Source organism: Alligator mississippiensis, chromosome 5, assembly GCF_030867095.1.
Source record: "Alligator mississippiensis isolate rAllMis1 chromosome 5, rAllMis1, whole genome shotgun sequence".
Classification (NCBI taxonomy): Eukaryota; Metazoa; Chordata; order Crocodylia; family Alligatoridae; genus Alligator; species Alligator mississippiensis.
Window position 1 is genome coordinate 186627226 of NC_081828.1, and position 26903 is coordinate 186654128.

The 26903-nt window shown below is 45.8% G+C and overlaps 1 protein-coding gene across 4 annotated transcripts in view; it reads right to left on the reverse strand.

Moving 5' to 3' along the window:
• Positions 1–26903, reverse strand: part of C5H10orf67 (chromosome 5 C10orf67 homolog) — a 103393-nt gene that overhangs the window by 69831 nt on the left and 6659 nt on the right. For all 4 annotated transcript variants that reach the window (XM_059729079.1, XM_019497764.2, XM_019497760.2 and 1 more), the window contains 2 exons: positions 25377–25451; positions 4562–4708 (listed from right to left, as the gene is read on the reverse strand). In XM_059729079.1, the coding sequence (XP_059585062.1) occupies positions 4562–4708; positions 25377–25451 (222 nt within the window). The remainder of the gene's footprint in view (positions 1–4561; positions 4709–25376; positions 25452–26903) is intronic.

Here is a 26903-nt window from a genome sequence, read left to right on the forward strand (position 1 = left end):
TGTCCTTGACCCTGACTGCTATAGATTTTCTCTGATGTCATTAACTTTACTTTTCAGTTTTTGACAATTTATAACTTCCGATGTATAGTGGCTGCTATCTATTTAATTATTGTATTTCTATTTCCAGTTTTCACACGATCTTTTAACTATGTGGGCTTTTAGCCAAAGTTGCCTTCTTTCTTGGATGTAGGCCCACGTTATTTTGCTGAAGAGCTTGCCTTTTTTCCACATTTTTTGAAATTTTCCTTCACAATCAAGCTTGCTCAGTTTTCCGCAACTTTGTGAATTTAGCTCTTTTAAGGTATTATGTACCTTTATTCAGGTGGAAATTGTTCTTTGTTTGCTCTGTAATCAGACTACAATCACTGCTCCATAGGCAATCACTACTTTCCAGCCCCACGATGAATTATGAGGTGCAAAATAGTGTTACTACATGTTGGGTTCAATACCTTGTGAGTTAGAAAACGATCATCTGAATTTTTTAGAAATTCTAATGATAATTTATGACTGATTGCATGAAACATCCAATGTGTACCTCACAAGTTCAAGTTTTACTTAACACTACAGTCTATCTTTCCCTATATTTCAAAAAAGTGCATAAGAAGCAACTCATCATGTTTGCCAGTTTGATAGAGTTGATAACAGACCCCACCACAGTGCTTGGCAAGGGCCGGGTGAGGTGGAACCAGGAGAGCCCCAGGGGGCAGAGGGGAAACCTGGAAAAGGATGGGTGGAATTTTTACCTTTCAGTCCTCCAGGTCCCTGCTGGCCTAAAGTATGACTGCTCCAAAGTTAGCTAGCACTAACACTGATCAACATTTGTACATCTCAGTGTAACGTGTAACAAAGCCCTTTGGTACACCTGAATAACTGGGCAGGACTTATTTGGTCAATGGCAGTTCCAGGCTTAGGAGACAGGCTGTATACACATACCTTTTGTGTCCCTTTCCCTGAATTCTTTTCCTTTTTGTCTACATATGGCATTGTCACTGACAACTGCTTACCTAATTAGGATGGTTGAAGAACCTTGTTTAGCATGCATTATCAGGTTCTAAAAGACATTAATCTAGCCATCTGATTTAATCTAAGATTTCTAATACTGGTTTTACGATAACTATAGAATTTTGCAACCTGAATCAAATAGCAATGATTCATCTGAGGCATCTCTTGAGGATAATTCACTAAGCAGAATTTCTAAGCATGCAAATCACTGTCTGCTGTCAATTGATGTTGAATGTGTGCCTGAATTCACAGGAACAAATAGAACCCACATTCACAGAATTTTTTCTAAAAGGTCTCCTAAATTTACTAAGCAGCGTAACATATGAATTCTCACAATAACAAGCTTATATTGGTTATAACTTTAGTATTAAACTCAGAGGGTGTGTCCAGACAAGCACGGTTTTGCGGTATATGGTGCCACAAGCATGTTTGCAGCACCACATGCTACACAGTCCAATGTTCTCCATGCTGCAAGGGCACACTGCCCAAGCATGCGCTGCACTGGGTTTTTTTCTGTGGGTTTTTTTGACCTGTGGATATCCAGGGGTCAAAAAAAAAAAAATTGGAAAAAAACCCAGAGCAACACATGCTCAGCCAGAGTACACTGCTGCAAAGCAGAGTCTGGCCATCTGGAGTCACACTCTGCTGCCAGCCAAGATCTGCGTGGCAGAATTGCTGTGACTGCAGCCCCAGGAGGCCCCTAGGACCCCAGGTAAGGCTGCAGGGGCCAGCCTAGTGCCGGCCCTAGCCTCCCTTACCCCACCCGGGGCAACTTGCTATGTGCCGAAGTATGGGGGTTCCCCAGGACAAGGAGTGGCTGCACAAGGCGTGCCGCCACTACTTGCCCCCAGGGTACCAAATGTCCACGCACATCTGGATGTGTCTAGAGGGTTTTTATGTAAATTAGTCTGAGATTGGCAGATATATTCTTCAGATTTATTTAAACCTTTTATTGTACCTCCCAGCAAGTATATTTTATGAAGCATCACAAAATGTAAATAGGATAGGTATTGCATTTGTTCACATATGAGGTTCTATATGACCCTCCTTTGGAGTATTTAGGACAGGTCGGCAACCCCCAGCCTGCATGCCAGAGCATGGCACATGAGGCCATTTTGCTCAGCATGCCACAGCCGGCCAGGGCTCCTGGCAGCTGTCGCTAGCCACAGAGCCTCGGTTGCTTACAGCAGGTGGCCAGGAAGCTGCAAGCCCTATGACAAGCAGTTCAGGCTCCGTGGCAGGCAGCAGCTGCCCATAGCCCAGGACAGTGGTGGCAGACAGTTGGGAGGTTGGAAACAGTTACACTGGATTCCAAAGCCCAGGCCAGGCACTGTGGCGGCAGTGGCTGCAAGCATGTCTCCGGCCCCTTCCCCACTGTCCACCTGGAGGAGCCCATGCAGCCACCACTAACACCACAGAGCCAGTGCCAGGGCTCCAGACACTGGTGCAGCTGTTTGCACCCTTCCAACTGCTACTCCCATGCCCTGGCATGTCTGCATGCCCTAGCAGGGACCGCTACATGGGTGGGCTGCACTGTGCTCCTCTCCACTTCTTAGAGCCAGCTCTCCATCCCATCCCAAAGGGGTGTGGGTTGGGGGTGGAGTTTAGATTTGAATGCAGGGCACGGTGGGGGGGGTGGTAGCCGCTGAGGTTCTAACCCTGCCTGCTGCTTGCACTGGTCACTGCTGCTGCTGCCCAGCCTCTCTGGCTCGTCCTGGCTCGTCCTGCAGGGGCTGTAAGGGGAGCAGCTAGGCTGGGTCGCACTATAATTAGACTGGGGGGTGGGGGGTCAGGTCCATAGGGTGCCAACTGGCACTGTGGTGGCTGGGCTGGGTGGAAAGCTGCCCTCTCCCCCAACCCCATCCTCCTTGGGAGGCACGTGTAGTTGCTGCTGTCATGGAGCCGGTGCTCCGGACAATGGTGCAGCTGTTTGCATCCTGCACACTGCCTGCTGCAGCTGCCCAGAGCCCAGCTGTGGCAGGCAGCCAGAAAGCTGCAAACAGCTGCACCAGGGTCAGGAGCCCTGGCCAGGCTATGTGACAGCAGCTGCACACACACCTCTAGGTGGACAGCTGGGGCACTGGACACTGGCGTAAGTTTGCAGCCTGAATACTTCCTACAGCAAGCAGCTCAGGCTCTGTAGCTGGCAGCAGCTGCACACATACCTCGGGACACACGGCAGGGAAAGGTCTGGGGCAGCGCAACCCTGGTTGCTCCCACACCGTGTGCCCAGAGGTGTATTTGCACCCACTACCAGCAATGAGGAATGGGCCCCTTGCAGCTCTCCTTCTGTTTGCTCCTGGTACGTCAAGATGAAGTGTGGGTCAAGGTTGGGGTGTTTTTGGCACTCCAGCCAAAAACATTGCTGACCCCTGATTTAGGAACTCCCCAACCACTTAAAAAGTGGGACTAGTAGCTAAAGTGTACTGACAAGCATTTTCATACAAAATTACCTTTTCTCCTTTGTTAGGGCAAATCTTCTCCAGAACTTACTGCATTTTATATGGTAAATTCTTTAAACTTGTGCACTAAACAAATAAATGACTTAAATTGATGCATAGGACTGTCTTTCTCCAAACTCCATCTCCAGACCCATTCTGTCACAACTCTGACATCAAGTCATCAAATGTAAGATGATTAGGGCACAAGGGCAATTAGGGAAAGATAACACTTCACTATTTGAGTAAAAAAGGCACAAATATGCCTGCCAAGGTCCTACACAAATGTTCTGTTTCTTCACCCACTCTACCCGTTGTATGTTGTTCATCTTTTACAAGATCTATTGAACAAAAACAATGTTTTCCTATCTTGTTGTACAAGGCCTAGCAAAATGAAAGTCCCACTCCTGACTGGAATTTACTTTTACATTATAAATATTGTAATTTCTTAGTGGTCTTTTTTGTAGTTTTCAACATAGTACAATTGTTCCTTAACAATTGTAACTAGTTAATTTACATTTGCAATAAATACATTTTAATGCTGAAAATGGCTTTCCTTTTCTTCTGATGACTTTGCCCAAATAATGATTACACTATTTATTTATTTTTAATACAGAAGTTAATGAATACAAATTCAAAGGATGCACCTCAAGTTTAATGTCAGACTTGCATTACTGAAGAGTTGGTTTTAATCATTGTTATAATTGTGAAGCAGAGTCTATTTCGGTTGCTGTTACTTAACAGGACCATCAGACCAAGCAGACAAGTTAGAAGAAGAGTAGGTACTCACAAAAGGTAGGTTAATTTCTCTCTCGGGTGAATTAACATTTAGAATAAACAAGCAAAATTGACAAACTTGCATTACAGTTTTAAAAAGGCTACACAGAAAAGAATAGGGTATAATTGTCAATTTTTGGCTGAATCCTCAGCTGGTATCAAATGGTGTAGCTTCAGATACACGTGGACATTGAAATACACTGATTTATACTAGCTAAGATTCTAGCACTCTGAATGCAAGGATAGCTTTGAATTTTTCCATGTTCCTGTCAAACTTCGTTTACCCTTATATGGACAATACTACAAGAAGTGATGTAATCAAGTAATATTTTTAAAAAACCTACCATTTTTACACATTCATGTTCTTGATATTCTTGTAATTCTGCTTCTAAATATTGAATTTTAGAGTCTCGTTCCAAGAGTTTATTCATTAAAACCTGCATGTGTTCTGCTATTGAGGAGTCTGCATCTTCATTTATGAAGTAATGTTTCTGTTAGAAGAAAAGATATTTAATGAGACTCATTTAAAGATACAACAGTTTTTCTTAAATTTTTGTAGTCTTGAGTTTATGTAACTCAAGACACTATAATTTTTCATAAAATTACATTTATTTTCATTAGAACATTTAACTACACTTCAAATAACAGAACAAAATTAAAATTTAGAAAATACTATACAGTATTACATGATGTTGAAACATAACATAAAGCAAAAAAATCCCCGAATATGGACAACTGTACGTTTGATGTATACTAAGTGTATATTTATCAAGAAACACTCATGAAATGGGAAGTGCTATATATGCAAAACATAGACTATTAACATTGCTGAAAGAATTTTAACTTGCATTCCTGACCTTTATTTTGCTTTTACAACTTTTTGATTGCATTAGTAGAGTTTTTTCCCCATTAAATTAAGGAAGTGGAAAGAGATAGAAATCTTCCTCGTAGCTTGTTTTAGGAGTAAAATACAACAAAAAATGTATTTAAACAAATGGTTATGAAAAACAAACAGGACATTGTTATTAAAAAGGAAACTATTTGTACATTATCAGATTTTGGTTCGTATTATAGACAGAGGGATAATCCACTTTTGTTTCCTGAAGCAGTTTAAAATATGTAGCAACTAATTAAAAGTTTTTTCCTCATTTAATACAGATTATTTGTTCTAAAAGATATTATATTTTAGTTCTAAGTATGGCTCAAGTGTAAGAGTCAGCGTTCAGATTTCAATAGTTCAGAAAAGGAGTGGTCTGTCTCTTTATGTGGCATGTGGTAAATGGGGAAAGGAGCAGGGAGAACAGTGCAGATACAGTAGCAAGCAGAAAGTGGAGCAGCAGATATGTCAGGGAGCACAGGGCAGGGAGCAGAAAGCAGGGCAGATTAGACAGGGAAAAAGGATTGGAGTGGCACTCAGGGAGAATGCAGGGCTTAGCTTGTGGCATACCTGCCAAAAAGATTGGCTCCCACTGGTTTAGAATACCATTTTAAGTCAATACAAAGTTTAAATGCTTCTAAGGTTTCTCAGTGAAGTTATAACAGAGTTTATTTCTGACAGGCAAGTTTTGGATCCAGAGAAAGTTTCAAAGATCAGGCTTTTTCTCCACATATCCCTCCAGAAGATGCAGATGAAAGGACAAAGCTAAGCTTCGGAAGTTTTAAGAATGTCCATAATTACTTGGGGGAGGGGTTAAAACCACACAGGCTAGGTACAAACATTCAGGGAGGTTAGATTGTGTTAAAAATGGCCACCCAATCTAATTTAGTACTGTCGGGTAGTCACTGGGTACGGGCGTGTGCCTCTATGTCCTGCTGACATCCACTGGTCCCCTCAGGGTGGCTGCAACCCTTTTGGTCAGTCTAGGTGCGGTCCTACGCTCTTTCTTCCCGCCTCCTACAACTTTGATGATAAAGAGATGTTAATGAAAGGGAGGTGGTGACTACCCACCTCCACCTGGACCGACCGCCGGGTTTCGCCCCAGTTCCTGAAGCCTCCGGAAAAGGGATGACTAAATGAGCAGTCCGAAGCAATTCCTTTCTTTCCTTTTTTATTTTTATTTTTTTCTCCTTTTAGAAAGCCGTAGAAGTTTGGTCCAGGGTAACTGGGGTTCTAGGCACCCCCTCGAGGCTCATTGGTGGTTTCCCCTCTGCTCGGGGCTTTCCCTGTGCTTTCTTGCTAATTGCGGCCGCGCTTGGCTTAACTGAGGGTGCGTGACCGCTTAATGAGGAGGGAATCCCTAATGAAAGTAAGCAGCGGGAGGGATGGTCTTCCCTGTCCTTCTTTTCCTGGCCTGTCTTGGCTTCCCCGCTCCTGGATCCGGCCGTGGAGCCACCCAGGGAACCCGATCCTCTTCCCTCCATTCGGGAAGCTCCTGCTCTTGGTCAGAGTATTCTCACTGCTGCCACCTCCGGCTTACTTTGCATCCCGTGGCAACTGGTCCGCGGTTTCAAACAAATGGAAGAGCGAAAAAAAGAAAAAAAAAAAAAAAGGAGCTGACAGCTCGGGAGCATCTGCCTCTCCGTCTTCTCCTGGGTCTTTCCTGTCCTTATCTTCCTCCTTCCACCCTCCTCTTCACTCCCACAGCAAGGGTGTCACTGCCTCTTCAGAGCCCGACCAGATGCTTACCCTGCCCTCAGAGCATTCTCCTTGTGTCTCTGGCTCCCAGGCTTCCTTTTCCTTTACCGTCTTCTTCTCTGTTCCCCTGGCTCTGTTCCCAGTCCCCGGATATTGACCTGGTTGCGGATTTGCACCAATCCGCTTCACCTGCCGAGGTGGTAAAGCTGGGCAGGGGCGGATGGGGTGCTCCCACCGCAGTGTGGATGCCCTGATCCTGTGAGGTCCGTGCCCCTGGTTGGGGATGAGTTCCAGGTGAGTATCCTTTGGATCCTCACAAGTGCACCCAGGTGCAGACCTTGCACTGTTAGGTAGATAGATCTAAGTGCGAACTGTACAGAAGTTCAGGACAGCTATATCAGTCAAAAAATGGCTGAACAGATCTGCACTTCAGGAGGGATGTGGACAACTTGGAGCGGGTCCAGAGGAGCACCACTCGTATGATCAGGGGCCAGCAGGGCAGGCCCTACGAGGAGAGGCTAAGGGACCTGAACCTGTTCAGCCTCCACAACAGAAGGCTGAGGGAGGATCTAGTGGCCTGTTACAAACTAATCAGAGGGGACCAGCAGGCATTGGGGGAGTCCCTGTTCCCCTGAGCACTACCAGGAGTGACTAGAAATAACGGTCACAAGTTGGCAGAGGGTAGATTCAGACTAGACATCAGGAGGCGCTACTTCACAGTCAGGGCAGCTAGGATCTGGAACCAACTTCCAAGTGAAGCAGTGCTGGCTCATACCCTAGGGGTCTTTAAGAGGAGGTTAGACGAACACCTTGTTGGGGTCGTTTGACTCCAGTACTTTTTCCTGCCATGGCAGGGGGTCGGACTTGATGATCTGCTCAGGTCCCTTCCAACCGTACCAACTATGAAACTATAAGTAACCCTATCCCCAAGGCAGACTAACATGAATGGCACGTGCTCCCGATGGCTGTGGAGGCATGGCTGCACTGGTGGTGGCAGGAGCGCGGTGGTGGCAGTGGAAGCCCAGTGGCAGGGAACTCCCGCAGATGCCGCCGGCACTGTCGGCAGCGAGGGCGGGGTGAGCACTGACCATGGGTCAGCGACCACCCACAGGAACCACTGGCAGTGTCAGCAGAAGCCAGGGGCAATCATGAACCGCCCACAGACTGGTGGCAGGGTGGCAATCTGCAAGAGCCCCGCAGGCACTGCTGACAGTGTTGGCAGCACCTTTTTGCAGGGGGTGCACCAGCATGCGCAGGGGGTGCACGTGTCCCCGCATACACCCCCTACGCATCATCCCTGCAGACTAATATAGATTGGGTTGGCCATTTTTAGACTGATCCTGAATTCCTGAACAGTTCCAGTAGAGCCCCAGACCTGAGAAAGCCCATCCACTGGCCCCAGCTCTGAGGCTGCACTTTTCTTTCTTCCTGACTGGCACTGGGTTAATTTTAGCCCCTCTTCCACCCCCAGATGGACAATGCCCCCTGCTCCTGTGGGCCAGCCAGCCTCCCTTGAGCCCTGCAAACCCCCCCATCCTGCTAGCTGCTCCTGGTGCTGGTTTTACTGGTGTTCATCAGTGCCAGGAGCCCAGCAAGTAAGTCGAGGTGGGGCAGGCAGGATGGTGGCGTTGGTTCAGTGGGGGTGCGAGTGTGGTCAGGGGGCAGGGGAGAAATCAGGGGCATAAAAGTAGTCCCCGGTTTTGTGGGGTAGGGAAGAGAACCCCCATCCTTTCAAGACTCGCTGCAGACTCTGTGAGCTCCCTTGTTTCATAGATTTCATAGACATTAGGGCTGGAAGGGACCTCGGAAGATCATTGAGTCCAGCCCCCTACCCAAGGGGCAGGAAGTCAGCTGGGGTCACAGGATCCCAGCAAGATAAATGTCCAACTGACTCTTAAAGGAGTCCAGAGTAGGTGCTTGCACCACCTCTGGCGGCAGTCTGTTCCAGGCCTTGGGGGCTTGGACAGTAAAGAAGTTCTTCCTTATGTCCAGCCTGAATGGTCTTGGAAGAGTTTCTGACCGTTTGACCTTGTCATTCCATGGGGCACTCTGGTGAACAGGTGTTCCCCCAGATCCTGATGTACACCCCTTATATACTTATAGGCAGCCACCAGGTCCCCCCTGAGCCTGCGCTTTTTCAGTCTGAAGAGTCCCATAGGTCTCAGCCTCTCATCATAAAGCCTGTTTTCCTGCTCTCTGATCATGCGTGGGGCTCTCCTCTGGACTCTCTCAAGCTTCTCCACATCCTTTTTAAATTGTGGAGCCCAGAGTTGGATGCAGTACTCCAGCTGCGGCCTCACCAAGGCCGAGTACAGCGGGAGGATGACATCCTGAGATTTGCTAGTAAAGCATCTATGGATGCAAGCCAGTTTTGCTCGCTTTGCTGGCTGCAATGTCACATTGGTGGCTCATATTCATCTTGTGGTCAATCATGACCCCCAAGTCCCTTTGGTGTGTGATCCCACCGAAACATCCCAGACCTCATCAACGCACACACAAATGATGTGTACCTTCCCCCTGATCCATCCCACAGACTCCGCTAGCCCCCCCCAAACCCCAAATGCCTCCTCCAACCTCCCCACAGATGTCACTTGCCCCACCAATTCCACCCTCGGGGTGCTGCCTGTCCCCCTCCGATTCCCCTGATCCCTCCCATGGACCTCACTTGCCACCCTGATCCTCCCAGTAGTCCCAGCCTGCCCCCCAATCCCTTCTGAAGATTCTGCCTGCCCCACCAATTCTCCCGATTCTCCCCACAGATGCCATTTTTTCCCTGATCTCCACTGTAGTCCCTGTCTGCCCCAATTCCCTTGACCCCCAGACGCTGCTTGCCCCCCCATCCCACTTGCTCCCACAATCACCCCAACCCCCTCCTCCCCCCACACACTAGCTGTCCCCATCCTGACTTAATTTAGATGGGGTGGCCATTTTTAACTTGGTCTAACCTCCCCCTAACCTACCAGAATGTCTGTTCACACCAAGAATAAATATATGCAAACACATATCTAACTGAGTAAATCAAAAGTATATTTTGTATTTAAAAAATAATGTCAATGTAAAACATTAAAAACCAACACAAGAAGATAAGTGAAACCTCTGTCTAGCTTGTAAAATAAAAGACTGAATTTCTACAGAAAAGTTAATTAGGTCAAGGAAGGAGTTCAGAGTATTTGAACTATTGGAGAGAACAAGAACAATAGGATGTCCTAAACTTTGCTACAAAGACACATGCAAGAGAGATATGAAGGTATTTGGAATCAATCCTGACCAATGGAAAGCCTTGAAGCAACAAGTGGCATCGTCTCCACCACAGCATCAAAGTCCATGACAGAAACTGGCTCCAACAGCTGGAAGAGAAAAGAGCCCACAGGAAGCAAGCAGCTCTCGAACTACACAACCATGACATATGCATTTGTAACCACTGCCACAGATTATGCCAATCTTGGATTGGACTATTCAGTCACATGAGAGATTGGATTGCAAACCATCTACGTCATAGGTTGCAATATCCACTATCTCCCATAGATGAAACAATGTAAAAAAAAGATTTGCACCTTATAGACTAACGCAGTGGTTCTCCAAAAAAGCCCCACTAAAGTGTTCAATCTATACAGATCATGGCAGGGCACTGTTTGTGCCTGCCACTTTAAGGGCCTGAAGCCAGCAGCCAGCAGGCGCCTGATTAGGGCAGCCATTTTGGATTCAAGGCTGCCCATATAAACAGGACATTTTGCTGCTGGAGGGCCAGGCAACAACATCACCAGGCTGTGAGGCTTCATAGAACACTCTGGAGGTAAGGGAGGAGCTGTAGGGGATGGTCAGGAGGCTCCTGGTCCTGGGTATGACCTAAAATTGCACCCTGGCAGGAGTGGGCAGCCTGGTGGGGTTCTCAGTGGCGTGGGAGCCCCTAGGAAATGCCAGGCCAGTTACCACCCTGGTGAAAGGCGGGTTGGGGTGCCTTAACCCCAGCTCCCACCTTTTGGGTGGGTCAGGTGACACTGGAGGTAGTGGGGCCAGGCATAGCTATGGCCACCAGAGCCCACCCAAGGAGGGAAGCCCCAAGACCCTGAGTAGAGGGGGTGTTGTGGAGCCCCAAGTTGAGGGGGAGAAGAAATAGAGGGCTGAGGGCCCAGTACACATACAGACCCTGCGTGTTACCCCTGAAGGGGCCCAAGTATGCTTAGACCCAGTCGGGTAATCGGTTGGCCACTAGCCCAGCAAGGGTCACCACAACACTCCAGACTTCAGCTCTTGCTCTATCATACTTATCAGCAGAGTATTGTGCACCTGTCTGGCAAAGATCATCACATACACATTTTGCTGACACAGCTGAATGCAACCATGAGTATCATAACTGAAACCCTCCACTCAACTCCCCTTCCTTGGCTTCCTGTCCTTGCAATCTCACTCCTCCACACATTTGTCGACTGATGATGACTCAAAAGTTGGTAAAACCATCCATGCTGCACCTTACCTACCACACTCCAATGACCTATTTAACCCACCCAAGGCCCACCTTCTTTCACAACACCCTTTATAGAGCAACCTCCCTGACCAGAATCTGTTTGGAGAAGCCCTCTGGATCAAGGAGTGGGAATCACAGGAGGTCACAAACAAGTTCCTTTTGACAAACCTCACTTGTCAACGTACTGGCCTTGAACTATCACAATGAGAGTGATCCCTGCTAAACAGGATCAGGACAGGCTAAGGCCCCTGCATAGCCAACCTTTGTCACTGGGGCCTCAGTGCTAACCCACCGTACACTTGTGGAGAGACGCAAACAATGCCGCATATCACCAAGGAGTGTCTCCTCTACAAAATAAGAGGTGGATTAATAACTTTGAACTCAGTTAACAAGAAGGCTATTGTTGGCTTTGTGGAATTGTATTTGCTAAATAAATAACCTGGGTTAACTTTGGTGCCACCTCCTTTCTCCACCCACCCATGTCTTTTGTATTCTAATTTTCCTCTCACACTCTGCTTTCTGTATGTCCTTTCACAGCATCTGATAAAGTGAGCTTGGATTAAAGAACATCTGAGCAGTTAGTCAGCAAAGCGATCTCTCTTTATATCTCCTTTTCTACAGGAAAAATCCTAATTGATATTTTGCAAACCAAAAGGTGGCAACCAGACAGTGTACACTGCACAAATAATAAACATCTGCAGCATTGGACTGATTAGAGATTAGCAGAAAACAAAAATTATGAGACAATTCTGTGGACAAGCCAACTACTAGAAATGCACAAGGCTTCATAACAAATAATATTCCACTAGTTTGAACATTATTTAGAATGCTCAGAAATGGGATTTTATTTGCTTTAGAATATAAATATTGAAAGGACTACTACTAATTACTTCAAAACAATGTTAAATATAATCATCAGCCCTGGACACAGAGCAGACATTCTTTTTGTATAGTGCCAGAAACCTACATAGAAAAGTTTTAAAGGCACTGACCATAGGTTGTGGCAAATATATGTGGGACAAAAAGGAAATTCAAGCTCTTCATAGAGTTTTAAAAGAAATCAGCAGGGTGATGGCAGCAACCTAAAAATGACAACAACAATGGCAAAATACTGCTTCTTGATAACTGTTTAACTTAAAACTTCCATATGTAAAAAGAAATACATTTATTGAGTTGCTAGAATTAAAAATCATTCTATGAAAAAGGCAGAAGATGATGACTAGAAACTAACGTTTTAGGCAAATCACTTTAACTTGCCTTAGCTGTGCATTTATTCATTTTAGCCCAATTTTACAATGAAGACTTCCTTGGATAACTTTGTGGATGATAAAATAATATTTACCAGAGTAATAACTCTTTATGCTACTGTTTTTACATGCTGGATTGTCACACAGTAACTTGAAAGATAACTGCACACATTCCCTAAAATGGCAGTTAAATATAACTTATTTTTCTTTGCCATAGGATCTCAATTGGCAATCTACAAAGAAAAACAATACTTTTTCTCAATTAATTAGATACTGCCACTTATAAAAGGGGGTGAGCCAGTTTTTTTGCATTACAAAAATATTTATGGCAACCATTTTTTATTCACTCTTTCAGAGTGCAATCACTGTTACCTTATATCAAGGTTGGGGGCGGATTTTTTATTTTTTAATATTTAAGTACTGTAAGGAGTGACCTAGAAACCACTACTCGGAGACGAAGCAAAACAGAATGTTATGTGACGAATGCCTATCTGCAATGATAAGGAGGAGACAGTCTGAGATAAAGGGGGCTTGAAAACAAAAGCAGAAGCCAGGGTACTGGGTTAAAGAGCTCATTAAAATACGAAAAATCACGCCCCTAGGTGGGGAAAAAGTATGCTAATGAAACATACATGTATGTAAATGAGATACATAGCTAAAACACAGGTATAGAGACACGCTCAGTAAAGAACTTCTTGCGTCACTCCTTACAACCAATCAGCAAACAAATATGCTGGTGAGAACTTGAAAACTCCTTTTTAAAAGATGCTTAGAAATAGTGATCTGTGTGCTTGTTACGTGAAATAATTCTGCTCGCACCTTTTATTGCTAGCAATAAACTTTCTTTGTACTTTCACCCCTGGTATCTTTATTGGCCTTTGCATACCGGTCATGATCCCAGACTTGAGCTGGGGCTCAACAGTTTTTGGCACCCCAGATGGGACTGCCTTAGATAAGCTTTGCCCGGACTAACTGATGACCAGACAGCCACTCCTCCGAAGCGAATGTCAGGCGCGCTCCGGGATCTCTTTTCCCGGTGAGACTTTTGCTTCAGGGGGAGCTGGATCGCTGGGGCGGCAGTAGCCTAACAGTGCAACGCCATAGAGTGAAAGTACCAGTAACAGGCACCTGGGTGAGAGGGTAGAAAGGGCATAAGGCCTACCGTCAGTATGCCTGCCTGGGATTATCTCTGTAAGTATTCTGTCTGGCCCGAGTCCAAGACCAGTGATTTTTCCCCTGTGAAGATGAGGACTAAGAACAGATCCCTGGATCCCAGGTAAGTCGGACGGTCAGAACCGGGAAGGCAGCCCTGAGATGGGTACTATTAAATGTACCCCCCTCTCTTGTGTATTGGGACATTGGGCAGAGTTCGGTGGGGATCCTATGACTAAGAAGAAAGCTAAATTCTTCTGTGAAACTGCATGGCCACGCTATAAGCTAGATGATCAAGAACATTGGCCTCCAGAGGGAAGTGTTAATTATAATACCATCTTACAATTGATTTTGTTCTGCCGGCAGAATGGTAAATGGGAGGAATTGATGTATGCACAAGCGTTTATGTCTCTTTGTAGAGATAGAAAGGTTTTGGAGGAGTGTGGATTGGGGGAGGGGGTTGGGATCTGTGAGATGGCCGTGGCTCGACCAACTGCAAATCCTGTCCTGGAATGTCCGGAGCCAGAGGCTCCCCTCCCTTTGCTGCCTCTACCTTATTCTCTTCCTCTTCCCCCTCCTCCTCCTCATTCGTCTGATTCCTCGTTGGCATCCGTTCTTCCTGCTTCTCCCCCCCCCCCCCGAGGCAGAGGTTGAGAACACTCCCCGACCCAGGGATCTGGAACAGCACCGACCATGGCTGTCAGGCGCTTGGCAATCTCCAGAATCCCCGACTTCTCCTGATATAACCCCGGGAGGTGGGTGGAGAGTACAGTTAGGAGCAGACTCCGGGGTTAAGGGAAAACATCGCAGGGAATCTGATCCTGGCTGTGGGAAGGGAAATGGGGTATTTCCCCTAAGAGAACAAGTGGTACCCGGGTCTCTCGAAGATGACGGTGAGCCAACCTACCATCAAACCTTTGTGCACATTCCTTTCACTACCTCAGATTTGTATAACTGGAGGAACAATACCCCCAGCTTGAGAGAGAATCCTGAAAAGGTACGAAACCTGTTTGAAACGATTTTCAAAACCCATAACCCAACCTGGGCAGATGTTCAGTCTCTTTTAGATATCCTGTTGACACCAGAGGAAAGGAGGATGGTAGTGAACAAAGCCTGTGAGTACGTGGAAAAGGAAATTACCGCAGGGAACCTGCAAGGAAATAGGGACGATCATGTCCCCACCCAGGAGTCAGATTGGAAACCAGACCAAGATATCACCTCCATCCGTGCCTATCGAGACTATATCCTCTGAGGATTGAGAGATGCTGTGAAAAAACCTCAGAATCTCAGTAAGGTGTATGAGGCTCGACAGGAGACGAATGAGACCCCGAGTGCTTTCTTGGAAAGAATTTACACTACTTTCAGACAATACACTCGCGAGGACCCGGAGGATGCATCGAACGCTCGCATGGTAAATATGATCTTTATAGGTCAAAGTGCACCGGACATTAGAAAGAAATTGCAGAAGACAGACGGAGCAGCAGGTATGCCTATTTCCCAACTAGTAGACATTGTTTACCAAGTATTTACTAACCGAGAAAGTGTTCAGGAAAAGCAACAGGACAAGAAAGAGGACAGAAAGATGAAAATGCAGGCAGCCCTAGTGGCAGCTGCAATCACAAGAAAACCCAGAAATGAGGGATCCCGGAGACAGCCTCAGAGGCGGGTCCATTAGAGAAAGATCAGTGTGCCTATTGCAAACAAAAGGGACACTGGAAGCGGGAATGCCCCTATTGGAAAGTTGGTGAAGGTGAAAAGAAAAGAGAGGAGAGCAGTGGACTGTTTGCTTTTGGAAGGGATTCAGATTGAAGGGGACTGGAGGCCCGGGAGGGAAAGATAACCCAGATCCCGGTGTCCCCTGACGAGCCTCTGGTTAAAATGCAACTAGGGGACAGAGATGAATTGGTAGAATTTCTCGTCGATACAGGTGCTGCCCATTCCGTCTTAACTCAAAAACTGAAACCTTTAAGTAAAAAGACTGTGCTGGTGGTAGGGGTCACAGGGAAGGCAGTAACACGACCCTTCCTACAGCCAATGACCTGTAATCTTGGGCAGGCCGAAGTCACCCATAAATTCTTGTACATGCCAGACTGCCCCGTTCCCCTTTTAGGGAGAGACCTCCTCTGTAAACTGCAAGCTACGTTGTCGTTTCAGGATGGGCAAATGTTTTTAACAGTGCCTCCTGAAAAGGGGTGGCATTTGCAGGCTTGCCTTCTTGGCCTTCTCCGAGAGGAAAGTACACCGGATATTCCTCAAACCCTGCTCGATGCTGTTGTTCCATGGGTATGGGCAGGTCACCGACCCTGGAAGGCTAAAAATGCTGATCCTGTAAAGATTCAACTTTTGCCAGGGACCCAGCCTCCATGTGTGAAACAATATCCAATGCGGATGGAAGCCAGGAAAGGACTGAAGAGTGTGAGCAAGCATTCTGCCAGTTAAAGCAGGCTCTCATTGAAGCACCTGCCTTAGGACTACCGGACATGAGTAAGCCTTTTTCCCTTTTTGTGCATGACCGAAGGTGGGTAGCCGTGGGAGTATTAACACAGAAATTGGGTAGCTGGCAACGACCAGGGGCATATTTTTCTAAACAATTAGACTTTGTGTCATCCGGATGGCCTGCTTGTCTCCGGGCTGTTGCTGCCACCTGTCTGCTAATACAAGAAGCTGAAAAGTTAACCCTAGGCCATGAAATGACTGTATATGTGCCTCACGCAGTGCTTACAGTCCTGGAGCAGAAAGGAGGGAACTGGTTAACCCCGGGATGAATGGTTCGATATCAGGCCATCCTCCTAGATAAGCCTGAAATAAAATTGGCCATTTCTCGCACTGTAAATCCAGCAACACTGTTGCCACCTATGGCTGACACACCAGATCTTGTACATGATTGCCTGCAAACATTGGAAGCTGTTTACTCCTCAAGACCAAACCTGAGAGACAGACCTCTTGAAGAGGCTGACCTGGAGTTCTACACCGATGGCAGCTCGAGTATGGAGAATGGAATTCGAAAATCCAGATACGCTATCGTGACTACACAGAATGTGATAGAAGCAGGACCTTTAAACCCATCTGTTTCAGCTCAAAAGGCTGAACTCATTGCTATGACTCGGGCTTTGCAATTGGTGGCCAACAAAACTGTTAATATTTATACTGACTCTAAATATGTTTTCCTTGTTTTACATGCTCACGGAGCGCTGTGGAAAGAGCAGGGTCTACTTGATGCTAAAGGAGCAGGCATTAAGCATAGCAAGCAAATAAAAGCTCTCCTCAAGGCAGTCTAGGAACCGAAGGAGGTAGCGGTAATGCATTGTAAGGCACATCAGAAAGGGAACGACCCCTCCACAAAAGGTAATTGATTTGCTGACGCTACAGCAAAGAGAGCAGCTAAAAGACCTCAGACAGACTTGCCACCCAAAGTAAGTAATCTGTTACCTCTCCTCCCAGACCTATACCAGCCTGTGACACCACAGTATGGGGAAAGAGACAAACAATTGATAAATGAGTTTCAAGCAAAGAAGGGGGAGCACGGGTCTTTAGTAGCAAAGGATGGCCGCATTATCATCCCAGCTGCCTGGGTTCATGTGGTAGTAAAGAGCGCTCATCATGGCACCCACTATGGACCCAGGGTCCTGGTAAGATGGATCAGTCACTATGTAACTGGAGTGGGATTAAGAGAGGCTGCCAAGAAGGTATCAGAGACATGTGAGGTCTGCCAGAGAAATAACCCAAAAGGAAGGAAAAAAGAAACTTCAGGACATCAGAGAATAGGCAATGGGCCAGGAGAAGAATGGCAGGTGGATTTTACCGAGTTGCCCTGGCAACAAGGGATGAGATATCTCCTTGTCTTTGTGGACACTTTCTCTAATTGGGTTGAGTGCTTCCCATGTCGGACTGCCCAAGCCCGAGAGGTGGTCAAGGCACTCCTACGAGAAATCATACTTCGTTTCGGACTTCCAAAAGGAATAGGGTCAGACAATGGCCCACATTTCATTGCACAAATTACTCAGAAGGTTTCTGAGTTCCTGGGAATCAGCTGGCATTTACACACCCCTTGGAGACCCCAGTCCAGTGGAAAGGTGGAAAGTATGAATCAGACCTTAAAAAGACACCTTGCAAAGCTTTGCCAAGAAGCTTGACTCAAATGGCCAGAGGCCCTACCCTTGGCCCTGTTACGAGTAAGGGTCGCACCACATTCTAAATTGGGATTAAGCCCGTTTGAGATAATGTATGGTAAGCCTTACCCTCTGAGTCTGCCCATGGGTACTGAACAACAGTTACATGTTTTAGGAGAGGGAATGATTAGAGGATATGTATGGTCTTTGGTTTCTGTTTTGTCTTCCATCCATCAGCAGGTACAGGACGTGCTGCAGACACAGGATCAGTCTCCTGCCCCGGAAAACTGACTATTACCTGTGAGTTACGCCTTTGTGAAAGACTGGAACGAGGAACCACTTCGAGCCAGATGGAAGGGCCCATATAGGGTGCTTTTGACAACCCCGACGGCAGCAAAGCTCGAGGGAATCAAGACTTGGATACATTCTAGTCGCCTAAAGCCGGTGGCTGGACCAGAACAAGAAGGAACCCCTGCAGACTCCGGGACTGGAGGCAGAGAACAGTGGAAGGTGGAGCCAATAAGAGACTTAAAATTCCTATTCAGAAGAAAGGAACTTTAAATAATTTGTCAATTTTTGATCAAGTTTTACAGCCCTTATCATGAAATTGGTCAAGGTTTTATTGTGGGACATCCTGATCTGTCCACTCCTTCTCATGAGAAGGGAAAACCTTTTACAACAAAAATTTGACCCTCAGGAAAATGTCTGGATTTATCTGGCCTGGGAAATTTTAAATAGAACGGATTTCTGCTTAGCGGGAGGGATCAATGCTCACCTGGTTTTTACCTCATGCTTAATCGCAGTACCAACCCCTTTGAAAATTTTACAGAATTATATTACGCTGAAAGATTTGTGTTAAGCCAAATTGAATGGAGCAATCATAATAATAATAATTAAAAATGCTCCAGAGGGGGGAATGTAAGGAGTGACCTAGAAACCACTACTCAGAGACGAAGCAAAACAGAATGTTATGTGACGAATGTCTATCTGCAATGATAAGGAGGAGACAGTCTGAGATAAAGGGGGCTTGAAAACAAAAGCAGAAGCCAGGGTACTGGGTTAAAGAGCTCATTAAAATACAAAAAATCACGCCCCTAGGTGGGGAAAAAGTATGCTAATGAAACATACATGTATGTAAATGAGATACATAGCTAAAACACAGGTATAGAGACACGCTCAGTAAAGAACTTCTTGTGTCACTCCTTACAACCAATCAGCAAACAAATACGCTGGTGAGAACTTGAAAACTCCTTTTTAAAAGATGCTTAGAAATAGTGATCTGTGTGCTTGTTACTTGAAATTATTCTGCTCGCACCTTTTATTGCTAGCAATAAACTTTCTTTGTACTTTCACCCCTGGTATCTTTATTGGCCTATGCATACCGGGCACAATCCCAGACTTGAGCTGGGGCTCAACAGTACCAGACAAGGATGATTAAGCAGTTTTCAGTCTAAAAAATAAGTTAGCACTACTATAGATGCTGGATGAGATTTAGAGAAGCACTTCTCTAGGTGTCTCCAACCTAGGTACTACAATGGCTAAACATCAGGTATTTGCATTGGGAGGGAGATCAAAAGGAAGTGTAGGTACCTAACCTCCCTCTGCAGTCTAAGCACAGGGTTATAGCTGAACTTCTACCCCTTAGTGGAGCTTAGATGCTTGATTTAGTGATCACTGCTCATGTACAGCCTTATGATATTGGTGGGGATGCCCACCTTTTGCCAAATACTTAAATGGTTACAACACTTCTCTGCATGTGCAGATCCAGGGGTGGTGGCCACACTCTCCTTTAGTTGTATGGCACATGCACAGCAAGCTCTCTGTCCACACTGGCTTGGCAGGGTGGCTCCTGGCTAGAACCACCACTCTGGTGCAGCTCTGGAATCCAGGGATAAATGTCACTGCTGTTCCCCTACCTCCCCAACCCATTTTCTCCTGCTGCCAAATTCAACAGAACCATGCAAAAGGGGTGGCTACAGCCAGGAGTCACTCTGACAAACCAGTGAGCTCAGAGAGGTCACTGCACATGCCACACAGCTGAAGGGGCATGTAACAACACCCCTATGCCTCCCTACATCCCCCAGGAAATAGGAAACATGGATTCAGACTGACCTCAGCAACAGGGCTTATAAACCCACATCTCTCGCCTGCCATAAGCGTGCTCTAAGCAACAGACAACTGGGGCACCCTTCACTCCTCCTGCTGAAGCTGGGCCATTAAAAAGCAAAGAGGGTATGAGTCATGGGACTAGGAGGGCAAGAAAAAGGGGACCAGATTGTGTAGCCTATTCCTTAGGGTACTCAGATGTGGGTGGGAGCAGGCATAGAATCATAGTAAAGTAGAGCTGAAAGAGACCCCATGAACAGGGATCTGGGTTTTTTGCTTGCCACAGAAAAATGCAGCTTTTCTCCTTTAAAGGAGAAAAATGTGGGAAACTAGGGGTTTCCCCTTGCAGGCTGGCAGAATTCCAGGGAGTGGGCTGCAGGGGGTGCCAAGCACATGTGAGGCCAGCAATACAGCCAGGCAGCAGTGGTGAGCAGCTCCCCCAGCAGCCTGCAGGTAAGTCTACAGGGGTGAGCATAGGCAACACTGGAGGTAGGGGTTGAGGTTGCCACAGTGAGGGAATGAGACAGGGTCAGTGGCTGGGCCTGGAGATACTGCACAGCCAGGGAGGTTCCTGGGGCCTGGGCAGGAATGCGTAGCTGCAGGGCCTGTCCATAGGTGGGCAGGACCCGGTGTGGGAGGGCAGAGCAGGATGGGGAGGCTCAATGCAGTCGCCACCGGTGTTGGCTACTAATGTCCAACTCAGGATCCTTAAAATTCTGGTTTATTAGGCGGATTCAAACACTGTAATGAAGTTAAATCATAAACCTTGGGGCTGGTCCACACGCACACACACACACACGCACACACACACACACAGTAGCGAGCTACAAGAGTCAGGTATACCTATCCCACAGGTGCTGGAGTCTGCCGTTGAGGCTTCTTTCAGCGTGGTGTTATCTTCCAGAAGGGGGTCGCCGGCTGGTCCTTCTGGCTGGACAGGTCGGGTGCTGGTCAAGTTGGAGATCAAGAGGGTGCCCCCGAGGGTCACTTTTCACTGCTTTTTATCTGTCCTTGACAGACTTTGGCAACTCCCCAGTTTTCAGGTTTGCCCAATCCAGGGGTCATTGACTCTCATGGGACTTCCCCCTCGGTGGCTACTGGATGGCATCTGTCAGCTCCAGGGGTCATCTGCATGTACGTGCAGGTTTGGGAGTCCGTTGGTGAATTTTGAATAGGGCTCTGGGAGCGGCCGATCTGGAGATATTCATCCCAAAAGTTGGTCCCCGGTGTCGAATAACTCAGACCAGGGCTTCTAGCCCTTGAACAGTGACGTGTAGAGATTTCCTGGTTGCTACATTGTCTTCTATTGATTTCTTTCATTGGTTGATCTGCGGTTTTCCTAGGTGTTAATCGCTGTCTGCTACTGTGTTACGCATTCAATCACTGATTCACTCGCTCTTTCAGGGGCCTGCCTGATATAGGGAGTTTGACTCCTGCCCTTGTTAGCATTGTTACAATGTATAACTTACTTCTGAAACTAAACACATTTAGTTGAAAGGTGAGGAGTATAAAATATAAGCTACAAAAGTAATGCCATGGCACACAAATAGATAAAAATACCAAAATACAAGAGGAGATATAAAATGCACACATACAAATTTTAAAACACAATTCCTTAGCTTAAAGTGAAAGAAAGAGGAAGGAAGAAAAGGTAGAAGAGGAAAAACATATCCAAGGAGGGGAGAGCAACTGCAAGCAAGAGGAAAAGGGGGCTTTCTGCTATACCGGGAGCTCAGTGCCAGTGCTGCCACCTAAGGTAGGTACTCCCCTGCCCACCGCTGCAGTGGGGGGGGGGGGGGCACAACTCCACACTGCCACCACCCCCACTGCTGCTGGGTGAGCAGCCTCACCTTGCCATGGCTTCTCCCTGAGCTTATCCACCCTCCTGCAAGAGATCTGGCCCACTGGGCCACAGAGGCCTCCGGGGGAAGGGCAGCAGGGCAGGAAGCCATGAATCCCACAGCAGGCGGCCTACATCCTCTCCCACCCCCATGGGCTCCACTCAGCTCCACTCCATACATGCCACCCATGGGGGTAGAGTGAACCAGACTCAGGTGCTGCTGGCTGGCTGCAGCTGGCACCCACAGGTCAGGGAGCAGGCAGGTTGCAGCCACTGTGTCCTGTAGCTTTGGCAGTTGGGAGCCCCCTTTGTTACGGCTAGGGGGAGGTAGGGGCTGCGGATTGGGAGTGAGGGGAACTGGCAGGGCCAGGAGGCTGCAGGTCTGGACTGAAGGGCACCAGCAGGGCTGGGGGGGTTGTGGCTTGGAAGCAAGGGGCAATGGCATGGACAAGGGAAGGGCACTGGCAGATCAGGGCTGCTCAGCACCACAAAGCAGCGGAGGAGGACAGCTGCAGTTGGACCTGCATCTTGGTGATGGAAGGGGGCAGCAGGAGCTCAAATAAAAAAACCATAATCAAATGCTAAAATATACAGGTATTTAGAATTTATTATATTATAATGACTGAGGCACTGGTAGGCTTCCAAATTGCTTTAAAATTGTAAATATATCAATAAAGCATTGAGTTCAGCTGATATATGTGTGTGTGTGTGTGTGTGTGTGTGTGTGTGTGTGTGTGTGTGTGTGTGTGTGTGTGTGTATATATAGATATATATATATAAAATGAAATGCCTGTATACACACACATACATATACACACACACATATACACATAGACATTTAATTTTAATCACAGAAAAATGCGGATGTTGGGGTTTTTCAACCAGAGAATTGTGGGGGGGAGGGGAGAAATTAACCAGAGAATCTGATTTTTAAACAGAGAAAACCAGGATCCCCGGTCATGAGGTCATCTAGTTCAGCCCCTTGCTCAAGGCTGGATTATGCCTGACTAAACTATGCTATGTTCCCAAGTTCTGGTTCCTGCTCTCAGAACTGGCCTTTTCATACTGGAGTAGATCAATGACATCCAATTCTAGGATGTTAACACAATTAATTTGCATCCTCTAGACTCTTACCCACTACCACTCTCCTCATTGCTCCACCTGCTACAGCAGCTGCAGTCTCCAGGCTCCCCCTCCCTGCTCTGCTTCCTGACCCCGCCCCAAGAGCAGAAAGGTGCAGAGGCCAGTGCAGCAGAGTGCAGTGGGGGAGCACATGGAAAAAACCACATGGAGTGATGAAGAGAGATGCAGATCATTTTCCTGCTTATTGCTAAAGCCTTCTACAACATCATTTCTGTTTTCCAGAATCCTCAACCCTCTCCTTACTTCTCTTTAGAGCAGGCTGTACAACTTCTCAGTGGCCAGGGGCCACATACCACATGGGCTGCACCAGCAGGAGCTAAACAAGGAGAAGCCACTGGCCTCCTGCCACACAACATGCGCAGGTAGCCTCCCCTTCACACCATGTGTGCAGGTAGGCCCCTACACCCCTGTTGCACTGCATACCTGGTTATCCCCCTACTGCACTGTGCACCGAGGGCCTCACCACTGCACATATATGCAGACCCCTCCATCCCCCGCACCACTGCATTGTGCATGCAGGTAACTCCTTCCCTGTACTGTGTGTGCCAGAGGTCTCCAACTCAGTTCCCCAGCCACAGGCTTCCCTGCCGCACCAAGAGATGGGCTCTCTTGGTGCCACAGGCTGTTCTGCCCTACCCTGTGGGGTGCAGACAGGAAGTGAATGCTGGTGGGAGAAGGGGGAAACCTTGGAGCCCCAGTTGTGCTGCCACAGGAATTATTGGGAGGAGTAGTGGCTGTGTGGGAGCCCCGGGGGGGCGCTGTTTAACCCGTTACAAGTCACATGTAGCCCATGGGCCATCAGTTGGACAGCCCTGCTTTAGAATACATTTTCTCCTCCTGCCACTTGAATCATGCCAAGTTCTGGTCTCCCGTCCTATCACAGTCAAACTCTGAATGCTCACAGTTCTCCATTTTACTTTAACTTTCCTCTCCTTTACTTTACTTTCTTCTGTCCAACTCTGCAAACTTTGCTAAATGATAATTGGTCCCAATCAAAGCTACAGATTTGCGTGTCCTTACTTACAACTGGATGAGTCTTCATTCTCTAACGACCTTCTCTTCTCCAGCTTGCTGCCTATTACAATTATTTTCTACTCAGGCTTTCACTGATATTGTACTGTACACCTGAATACTTCTATATCCATATTACCATGTTAACCATGAGCAGATCCAGGATTGCAGTGATGGGGTGTGACCCCCCCCCAAGAATTTGGTGCATGAACAGTGAAGGGAGTGTATGTGTGTCTCACAACTAAAGGGGATGTGGCCACAACCCCTTGCTGTGATCCTGGATGCTGGGAACTCTGCATGTGCTGTAAGCTGTGAGCTCATTGGCATTGGGTCTGCCTTGAGTCCCTGCTTTGAAGCAGCTCTGGAGCCTGCTGCCATTTTGAGAATGCACTGTACATGCAGTGCACAGCCAAAGGGACGTGTGACTGCAACACTCCTGGATCTACCCCTGCATAATATACTGTGGACTACAACAATTATAGTTAAATACTGTTCCCTTTCTTATCTATATCAGTAACAGAGAAATCTCAAAGAAAGGTAAAAATGCTGAGACTGTTTTCTCCCAGGGTGTAGAATCACCTTTCTAGAATGTTGTCTTTTTTCCTGTTCTTTCAAAGGTAAATTCAAGAACCTGATGGCAAGAATAGCTGTTACTAGTAAATTAATATCAGAAATCTGCTTAAATGAAAAGGTGTGGGATATATCAGATCTTTAAGCACAGTCTCTAGAGGGCAGTAGAATGTCATTTAAATTCATGATGATCAGTCATCACTCTGTCTTCAATGATTTGAGAGCAGAATGCCAAATGCACTGAGACACTTTCCTTTCATATGCTGCACTCAAACAGTATTTTCTCTGCTTATTACATTTCCCTATCTAAAAGCTAGTCACATATGCACAGATTTTTCTTTTCAGATCTGCAGTTATTATACCAATTTAATAAGATATATAAATGAAAAAGATCTGAACTTTCTTTATTGGAATATTAGAACAATTTCAATCATTCCCTTAAGATCTATTCAGTTTTCCAAATATTCTATCCTTTAAAGGGGCTACTGATTTGCCTGGACTTCTTTATTTTGCCTTTTGCAGCCTGCAAGAACAAGTTTTACCCACACCCTGTCCTGCATTTGAAATCAGTGGGTTTTCACAATGCAAGAAATGAAAGATAAAGCCCTTCCTTTATCTTTATTATTAATGTCTGCAGGAGTACTCAATGGTGCTGTACTGTACCCTTGCTCCTATATCTGCACCCAACCCAGCTGTACCGTATACATCAGCAGAAAAGGAAACAACTGCTTATGAAAGAAAGAAACAAATTAAAGAACTTTTTTCTACGTAGTGTATTTTTAAATACTTTATCCTTATGACAGATTTAAAACATTTTTTAGCATATATAGTGCACTGTCACGCTGACTATTAAAAATTCTGTGGCTTGTAGAAAGCATAATACAGCATCTTACTCGTGAGATAACTGATCTCCTAACAAAGCAGTCATAATTAAAACCCACCTCAAAGTCCACTCTGGGAACAGCAAGTGCATCAGAGAGCTGCTGCTGATAGCTTTGTCGAATTTGGGCTTCTCTCTGAAATTTAAAATTTTTAACTGATTACTGAAATTGTTTTACTGGTTGCTTAAAAAGTCCAGACTATTAAAAACCATCATTACTATTATTTCTTCTTTTTCCACTGAGGAAAATCTAAAAGATGTCCAAATTCTCAAATTAAAAATATATACATACATAAAGTTACTAGATTAGTGTCCCTAGGATATTTTGTCATCTTTTTGCTTATAACATTGAAGTGCAAGAAACTCTTTTCCATGTTTAGCTAAATAATACTACACACACCCATGTGCATGCACATGCATATACACTTTAGAGACCTGTATGCAAAACCTATTACATTTTCCCTAACAAAAAAACTAACAATTCCCAACAAATTTAGATATGCACAAAGCTTATACATATGAAAATGGCTTATTTACAAAGATCTTACTATTTCAATTACTGGATGTGTCAAGTGTTTGAAAACTGGAACTTCTTATCATTTAAAATGTTAGTCATGTAATTTATTTATTAGATTTATATGCCACTCTTCCCAAAAAAGCCTGAGTCTGGCTTACAATAAAATACAAAAATAATTTATAAAAGAAGCTTAAAAATTAAATAATAGATTGAGGTATATAAAACACTTTCCCAAACAATATCCCAACTTAATCTTGCTCGCTGAATGGCTATCCAAATGAAAGCATATTGAAGCACATTTTGAAGACGTCCAGGTTCACACTTTGAGGAGCCACACAGGGGAGAGAGTTCCAGAGCTGAAGAGATACTACCAAAAATGAAATCCCACATTTTCATCAAGAGAATGTGGTAAACAGATTGTATTTGCAGGAGATTGATCTTGGCTGAACCTAGGGATCAAGGCAGAACATAAGAGAGGTAGTCTCCTTGGTACATAGGACCCAGACTGTTCAGAGCAGTGATTCTCAACCAGGGTGCCGCAGCATCTTGGAGTGCCTTGAGAGCTCTTCAATGTTAGCACTGTTTGGCTTGCAAACATAATTCACAAGATAAACCCAGAAGATAAAATCACAAGAGATTTCAAATAGAAACCCATAGTTGTGGGTTGAGTTGTGGTTTGCAACAGAAAAACTGTGCTATTATTTTCCTGTAGTCAAAAAAACCCCTGTCATAAGGTGGGATAACTTGGAAACTTGAAACTGGCCATCATTACTTTACAGATGGTTTTGCTCTGATTGTTCCTGTGGGCTTGTATGCAAATACTAGGATATAGGCTATAATTTTCTTTGTTAACTAATAGATATTATAGCATTTGCTTTGGAAGATAATCCATTGCTTAAATAACTATAAAGATTTTGTAAACACATAAGAAAAAAAGGTAGGTTAAAATTTAGGTCTATCAATTTCACTGTCCTTTTACTTTAAAATCCTCATTATTACAGTACGTTTTTAGTATCAAAAGTTATTCTGTTATTTAGGAGGTTTCTGTAGACAGCTTCCTAGATGTTTATA